At 38.3% G+C, this 7,987-nt stretch overlaps 1 protein-coding gene and 1 non-coding gene across 5 annotated transcripts; one reads left to right on the top strand and one right to left on the bottom strand.

Moving 5' to 3' along the window:
* Nucleotides 1-1,195: 1,195 nt before the first annotated feature.
* Nucleotides 1,196-1,267, top strand: TRNAP-UGG. The gene has a single exon. It is a non-coding gene; the product is annotated as a tRNA-Pro (tRNA).
* A 537-nt stretch (nt 1,268-1,804) lies between these two features.
* On the bottom strand, nt 1,805-4,681 carry LOC122302740 (SWI/SNF complex component SNF12 homolog). 4 transcript variants are annotated; one of them, XM_043114145.1, is made up of 3 exons: nt 4,518-4,680; nt 2,472-4,304; nt 1,805-2,134 (listed from the first exon to the last, which is right to left on the bottom strand). In XM_043114145.1, exons 2-3 carry the CDS (start codon nt 4,037-4,039, stop codon nt 2,062-2,064), a joined length of 1,641 nt encoding a protein of 546 aa, XP_042970079.1. In that variant the 5' UTR covers nt 4,040-4,304; nt 4,518-4,680; the 3' UTR covers nt 1,805-2,061. The 4 variants fall into 4 exon arrangements, with proteins under 4 accessions (XP_042970079.1, XP_042970080.1, XP_042970082.1 ...); XM_043114146.1 differs by having other exon boundaries at nt 2,472-4,353; nt 4,518-4,676; XM_043114148.1 differs by having other exon boundaries at nt 2,472-4,094; nt 4,518-4,669.
* Between the last annotated feature and the right edge of the window lie 3,306 nt (nt 4,682-7,987).

The raw sequence follows: 7,987 nt of genomic DNA, 5'->3' as shown, positions 1-7,987 counted from the left end.
AAAAAATAGAACTATCCACATGTAAATAGAGCTCATACAATCTTCCACCCTTATCATCCTCTCTCTCTCTCTCTCCTTAAGCCTACCGAAGCCCACTTTCTCTCACTACTCAATCTCTCCCTGCAAGCCATCGCCCATCATTTTCTCTCAGCCCTTAATTCAGTGGTATCCTCACCTCAATAAGTTGCTTAAGTGTCCCACCTAGTAGAGCATTTGATACCTAACGACTATCCAAGTTACTAGATAGGGAAAGAAACCTATCTGCCCACCTAGTCTAGAAGGTACAAGCTCTAACATTTTTGCTTGGTTTTCAAAATCAAGTATTGAAATTCTCATCTGAGCACATAGAATTGAGCACATAGAATTGCAAAGATATTAAAAAAAAAAAATTGAATCTTTTCTAGTTCACCATATCCAAATCAAGAAATGATTAGTTTGAAAAAAATGGAATTGGACATTATTGTTATTTTGTAGTTTAGTGGAAGAGCTTCAGAATATATTATTAAAAAAAAGAGAATTTTCTCTATTTTTTCTCTTATAAATGATAACCTCAAACTTAAGATAGATTTTTATTTTGTGAGTCGCAACTAAAATGATAGTAGTGAGATTTAAAATTTTACTTTCCATTTCCTCCATCTTGTTGGCAAGCAAAAGGAACTTCTTTCCTCGCAAGCCTATTGCAAAAATATGAGGTGTGGAAGAAAATCTAAGCTTTATACTTGAGGAGAGAGAGAGGCTTAAGGAGAAAGAGAGAGAGAGTGTGATTGCAGGGGAGAGGAATAATGTTTCAATAACAAAGAGAATGATTAAGGGGTGAGAGAAAGTTAACTTCAGTTGACTGCTTGAGAGAGAGAGAGAGAGAGAGAGAGAGAGAGTTGACATTTGGCATTGGCGAGAAAGGGAAAAAAGAGAGAGAACGATGGGGGTGAGAGATTGTTTGGACGACATTTAGAAAATGACGGTTCTATTTTTCTCCTCTTAGAATGCAGACGTGTCAACATATTATTGAAGGTTGTAAATCTCCTATAGTCACCTCATCTTGTTTGAAGTTAAACTCACCTTAATAAGTTGAAGGTGAAAGACAAGATTTTGAATTTTTGATTCCTATCATTTTTCTTAATGACATAGAAGACAATTGAAGCAAGTTTGACTTGTTACTGGTCTTTTATTAAAAACTAGAGTATACACTACAAAAGGGCATTTGGTCTAGTGGTATGATTCTCGCTTTGGGTGCGAGAGGTCCCGAGTTCGATTCTCGGAATGCCCCATACCCTTTTTTGGGCTTTTACTTTTTCCCTATTTGCATCATCAAACTTCAAGTCTACGGGGCAGCATGAAACAGCAGGCATTTAAGAAAGGGCTTTGCTACGTATAGTCGGCGTGCAGTCGGCTCTACGGAATGAATAAAAAAAAATTATAAAAAAATTATTTTATATTCAGAGGGGCCTACATGAATTATAAAAAGTTATAAAAATAATTTTTTTTTTCATATAAGTCCTGTATTAATTTTTTTTTTACAGCCGACTGCACGCCGACTGCATTTCCCGACTGCACAAATCATTTCTGTTTAAGAAATAAGTTTTTCACATAACCAGCACAACAAATTAGCCCCACGCACTCCACGGTATATTTCCACTCCACGAGACATCATTATTTATCCAGTTGACATTTTCTTTTGACAAGTAAAACAAGTTGACATTCAGAGTCCAGACAGATCCGTATATCAACAATGCATTTCCATCATTAATCCTAAGACCCTAAAATTCGTGAAATAAGGTATCGATGGTGTAAAATAAACCAAAACTGAAAGTCCAAAGCAAAAAGTAACGCATTATTTCTAAATTTATATCTGTTCATCAAGCCTAATCAGCAGCACAGGTACACGGATAATTAGTGCAAAACAAGCTACGGAGAATAGTCTATTTTCGTAAGCAAGCTCCAACCAACAATAGAGCAAATTATATATGTGGTACTTCTGTAATATAAGTCAAAGCGATCTTTGGCTGTCGAGCAAAAAGAATGATAAACACAGGGTCTGTCAACAACTATGCAATCTCCTCCTCATGTGCTTCCAGGAACGTCGCTTCCTGCTACTGGCTTGCGATTCAAATACCGGATAACTGCATCCTCAACCCTGTAAGCATTAACAAACAAGTAAAAAATGAGTGCAATCTCACCTAAGATGAACAAAATTATCACAGAAAATAACTGACACTTGACACTTAATCACAGATTCACATATACGGAGATGAGAGCGTGTGATTATTGGATTAAAGCTAAAATAATATTGAGTAAACTTGTACTATATACACTAGAACTGTAATTTGAACATAGCATCGGAAAGATAGCACATATCATCCCTCACATCAGCGAGGCAACGTCAGTTACTACTCAGTTCCAACATTCCTCGGGGTTGACACGAGTATTGCATCCATCTGACAGAAGCAAAAATTCAATTTGGGTGAGCTTACCATGGTTGGTTGAAGAATTCTGAATGGCGCTCTTTTTCGGCACTACGACTTGCTTCTCCAGCTACAATCTTCAAATCCCTGCTTTGTGATTCGATTAATGCATCGATGAATTCCACAGGTGATTGACTGAAACCAAGGAAGAATGACCGTCTCCGACGGTGCTCATGAATTTTTCTTATAGCAGTACATATTGCTTCATCACAGGTGTCAACTTCTTTGTTCTTCTCTGCGTTGGCCAAAAGAGCATACAATTCCCTCAGAATAGGAATGGGCACATCAACCAACACATCATAACATGCAGTTCCAGCAGGGGTATTCCCCAAAAGCTTGATCTTATGCTCCAGATGTATAGGTTGTGGAGGGAACAAATGCTGTGATATCTTCTGAGAAACCATAGTGAATTTCATCCTTTCTTCCCCAAAAACTCTTTGAAGAGGTGGATCGCAATTAAAGAAAGATGGGTCACCTGGATTCTGCAATTTCCTAGCCTTTACATAATGCCAGATTGCAGCTATAATTCTTGGGCGGGTATCAACTTCAATACCAAGAACTTCCATCAAAGCTGGTGAAAGCTTGAATTTCTCAGGCTCGTACTTCATTTCCAACCGAATATTCACAGTAAATTCTTTATCCCCTTGCCTCTTCACCTCAAAACCCTCGTGAGGGGCGGGCGATCGAGCATTCTCCCACATAATGATATGATTGTCAGGATATAGTCTCTGGTCCAACGAAATGGTTACTCTCTTGAAAAAAGATGAGAACTTTGGGTATGAAGGGTTCGACTTTTGGACCACTCCAGGCTGATCCGGATCCACCCCATCTTCCAAAATCCTTCCAACTATCTTAAGCGTCCAGGTAGGGGGCTCAGCATTTGGCTTCTTTGGAATGGTGCGAATCTGGTTTGCATGAGTGTTGAAAACATAAATACGGAGGGTTTTCTGCACATGGGTAGGATTTTTAAGAGCCTCTTGAATGTCAACTTTCTTTCTTACCAGAGCAGCATCAACGCGGGCCTCAAACTCAAGAAGCTGGGTGTACAGAGCAGACTCAGGAAGAATCGCTGCCACTTTATCTTGAAGCTGCTTCTCGGGAAGCTTCTGTTTCTTTCTCCGCGCCGCAGATGACAGTTCCATTGTTTTCAAGGGGGATACCATGTTGGTAGGGGAAACGCCAAGAGGGCGGATCGGAGTTTTTGGCGGCATCCGCTTAGCACTTAGATTACCGGGTGTAGACATGGAGGGTGATGATGCCCCCAAATTACCAATGCCCGCTGTATGGCTCTGGTTGAGCGAAAGCCCTTGAGCTTGTAACTGAGCCTGGAAGTGCGCGTGCGCGACTTGTGCTTGTGCTTGAGCATGAGCCGCTTGAGCTTGGGCGTGGGCCGCTTGAGCTTTCGACTGAGCCTGGGCCATAGCCTGCGCTTGGGACAGCTGAAACTGACTCTGAAAGCCAGCCGCAATCTGGGCTTGTGATTGCGCAAACGCAGGGTTTGTGGGCATACCGGCATTGCCAAAAGGTGACGAAGAGGCCCCCATGCTCTTGGGCGGGTTATTATTGTTAACAGACATCGCTAGCTAATCGACTTAGTCCACCCAGAAAAATCCTAAATTCCCCAATTCATAGCTGAAATTACTCGACCAAAACCCAAAACAAAATCAATAAAGAGCTCGAGCTGATTCCAATAAACCCCCAAAATCAATCAAGATCAGATGCATCAAAATCTTCGCGAATTTCAAGTACCAGACAAAAGGGTAAGTACCCAAAAACTTGAAAATCCCCTGATTTTGCAAGTGAAGCAGTAGATGTGCGGCCAAACAATGGTTTGAGAAAACCCTAATTCATGACACAGATAGCAAGTGCTTGTTAAACCATACAATGAAACCTACGAAAGAACGTACAGATTGTGAAAGCAAAATTTATGCCGGTATGGGTTATCAGATTGGGAAAAACGATGGAAATGAAACGAAAGACGGAGAAATTTTGAACTTCAAAGGAATTGAGAGGGAGAGTTGAAGGGAGCGAGAATATATAGGTATAGATTCTTACGCAGTGTCGGAAGTGGAAGCTTGTTCGCTGTTTTTTTTGCTTTTCCTTGCACCTGAGACCAGAGAGGGGCGCCAGGAGACTTTGTTACGTTTGGTTTGGTTCTGTCTCTGTTCTCTCCTGCTTTGTTCTTTGAGAAATTCCCTCTGCTTTCCTTGAAGAAATTCTGTCGGGGCGAAAAATAACATTAGTAAATCATAGTGAATCCATGATCCGACCCATAAAATCTGGACCATGCCGAACGAAAGAGTCCAAGTGACTAGGCCCAAAAGCCAAAATCCTAGAACCCATTTAAAGTTGTTTACACGTCTAAAATTAGATATAAAACTGAAGTGATTAAACACAGTCGGATTTTCAAGCTATATATAAAATATTTGGAACATACAAATTTTCCGGGAGTAAAGTGTTTTATAAAAATGAAGTTTAATTTTAATGAAATTTTTAATGTCCAAAAGCACACAATAGACATTAAGGAAAGAAATAGTCATTCTTAACCCACTGCAATGATTTAGGCCTCGATCAGTATAGTATGGAACCTCTTACGGTGGTTCGATGCAGCTGTACGGAGTTCATGCATATATACGTGGCAATGAATAAGAAATAAATGCGAGGGAAGATAAAAAAGACAGAGACACACAAATTTACTTAGTTTTGCATAATGTCTACGTTCATGAGCATTTGGGATGATGAAATCTACTATAATATATTTGTTTTACAAGTTCTCATGATTTCTTATCCTCGTTATACAATGAAGATTAGATATCTATTTTCTGGTGGATACATTCTCTCGTTAAAGCTCTGGTCGTGAAGTTAAAGAAGCTAAATGAAAAGTTGAAGTAGCATTCTGATAGAAGTCTCATTTGAAGTCGTTTGGTCCCGTGATTTGATCCAATGTCTTTCCTTTATTTACATCACATTTTCTCTAATTTATGTTACATATCCTATTTTACTCTTGACACACTTTTCTTCATTAACCTTTTGTCTTTTTATTTCTTCTCTCTTGATGAAACCCTAGTTGGGCTTGGAAAGCCACTTTAGGCCTAAAATATTTAATCCCCTTAAAAAATGATATACTTACTACTTCACTATAACCCATCTACTACTCTTTTTGTATTTGATTTTTTTTTTAATTTTTTATTTTACTTAATGATTAAGGAAGAGATTATTAGTAAAATTATATATTTTTTAATTTTTTTCTTAATGATTAAGAATGTTAAAAGAATACTTAAAAGAAAATAAAATAAAAATAAAAATTTTTTTAATGTACTTAAGTAATGAATAGATAGTAATAGGGTAGTAAGCCTATCACTATCCAAAATGATATACTTACATCGGTTAATTGTGAAATGAGACATCCTCCGCCAGAGTGAGGATTTTTTTATTCATAAATGGAGGTGCCGTCCTCTTTTTTGAAAAATAAAAAAATTCGAATAAAAAAAAAATTGTGAAATGAGACATAAAAGAGTTCTAAAATACTTGTCCGTCATTATCCAACTTAAAAGACCCCCTTCTGGGGCACGTTTTTAGTCAAGGGCATGCATTCATTACATTCGACAATTTCTGTTCTTAGTGCATTTGTTAGGAGTTTGTTGCCATCGATTGGGCAGCGTGAATCAAGGAAGCTGGCTTGATGGAGTTACAAGCAAACGTTCACATAGGGGGGGTCTTGAATTTTGATTGGAGAAGAGTACCATTACTGTCAAAGATATGTTTTGTTACCTTTATTAAAAAAAAAAAATGTTTTTTCTCCCCTTTTAAAAGGTTAATAAAAAGTAGTGGTTCCTAGTAGGATTTTGTAATTTCAAATCCCAAAATGCACTAGAGTGATGCACAAGAATGCAGTTTCTGCTCTTGGACAACTACAAAAGCAAGCATAACGAATGCCTTTATGATGGGACATTCGGGTTTTTAGCTGTTTTGAGTAAAGTCTGCAAGGTCAAACACTTGGTACAGGTAAATTTGATCTTCTTTTGAGAATGCCATTTGAATGAATGATGTAAAATTCTCTATTTTGCACGAAATTCAAATCCTAGTGGCCAGTTTATATTTCCATTTTGTGGGTAGGCCAGCTGATGTTTATTTGATAAAACTATACCTCTTTTCCTCCTTTTGCTAGACCTTCATTTGGCTTCAGAAGGCAGTATCTCCTTTTTCCTAGAAACACATACCTAACATCAACCCCCATGCCTCTCTGAATTCTGTTTGTTTATTTGTTTCTGTACAGCACTTTACTGCCTCTGCTAATCTTCCGGGGTTGCTTTGCTTTTGTACGATGTCCTAGATTTGCATTAGAGTTTGTGCCTCTTACAAAGTGACTTTAGTGGGTGGGTTTTTAACCTTTTTAAGCATGGGTTTGGTGCATGGATCCTCCCTCCGTTGTTACATCCAATTGCTTTTTATGACAATTCACTCTGCCACTGCTCTAACATCTTGAGAGCCTAGCGGAAAGAGCCATCAGGTTGAAGTAATCATCCTGCTTCAATAATGTAATACTATTTCCTTTAGGTTCTTGGATCATTGGACTAGTGGAATTCATGGGCAAAACCATGACCTGGTGTCCTCTTTCATGTTACTTGAACTAAAAGGGAATGAATTCCGTTGTTTTTCTTTCTCAAATTCAAACCCAAGAAATCAGGTTGAAATGAACTGAATTCCAAAATTTTGTGTTTCCAAACACACTCAAGAGACAAACTCTTCATTTTGTTGCCGGAGAGGTTTTCTGACTTTAATTCCGGTTCATGAAACTAGAAAGATTAGCACATTTTGAAAAAGAAAATTAAAACATTATTTTTCATGGAAACTTGAGTGCTTTGGTTGTATTCTGACAAATAAGAAACTGCGAACCACAACTTCTACTTGCTTTAGTCGGAAGGAACAACAGATTAAACTAAAGGAGGCAATCAAATAAAGGTAGGAGACAGGTCGAAAGGTCTTCTGAGTGGGTCACCAAAAGTAAAAGAAATCATCCTACTTAGCATGTGCATCCTAGCTTAGGCAACCATCATCTGAAAAAACATAAGCTTCTGCTATGCGATCAGGACCATTATCTGGAGACTATAAGTCTACAACACAACACTTAAATAGGCAATGGTCCTGGAGAGAAGTGCAATGAGCCGTGTCACAGTCAATCACGAAATGGTGCACATTCAAACATAAAGCCATGTAAAACGGTAGCCTGTAGGATAATAAATGGTCATAGAGAAAGTTGCTCTTTGGATGCGATTCAGAGCATCTGTGTCAGTAAAACAAAAAAGGTCATCAAAAAGTACCAAGAGATGTTCTCAATTAAGTTGATAAACACTAGGTTGATTCTCAGATTGTTGACAGACACGGCAAATCAAGTGAAAAAGCTCAATACTTTCTTTTTCTTTTTTTGGGTGAAAAATAGCCGATACTTTCTCTGTGGCTTAGAAAAAAAAACATTACACAACTTCATGCAAAACTCTGAACTGTAGAGAGGAAAACTGTCTTCA

The sequence above is a fragment of the Carya illinoinensis genome, chromosome 3 (assembly GCF_018687715.1).
Source record: "Carya illinoinensis cultivar Pawnee chromosome 3, C.illinoinensisPawnee_v1, whole genome shotgun sequence".
Lineage (NCBI taxonomy): Eukaryota > Viridiplantae > Streptophyta > Magnoliopsida > Fagales > Juglandaceae > Carya > Carya illinoinensis.
The sequence above is the reverse complement of the archived record's forward strand: the minus strand, read 5'-3'. Positions and strand labels throughout refer to the sequence as shown.

Excerpts from the sequence above, each read along its gene's own strand:
- LOC122302740 (XM_043114144.1), bottom strand. The coding sequence starts at position 4,039 with ATGTCTGTTAACAATAATAACCCGCCCAAGAGCATGGGGGCCTCTTCG. Across the intron at positions 2,135-2,471 it reads GAATTCTTCAACCAACCATG|GGTTGAGGATGCAGTTATCC; the intron begins GTAAGCTCACCC and ends TAATGCTTACAG.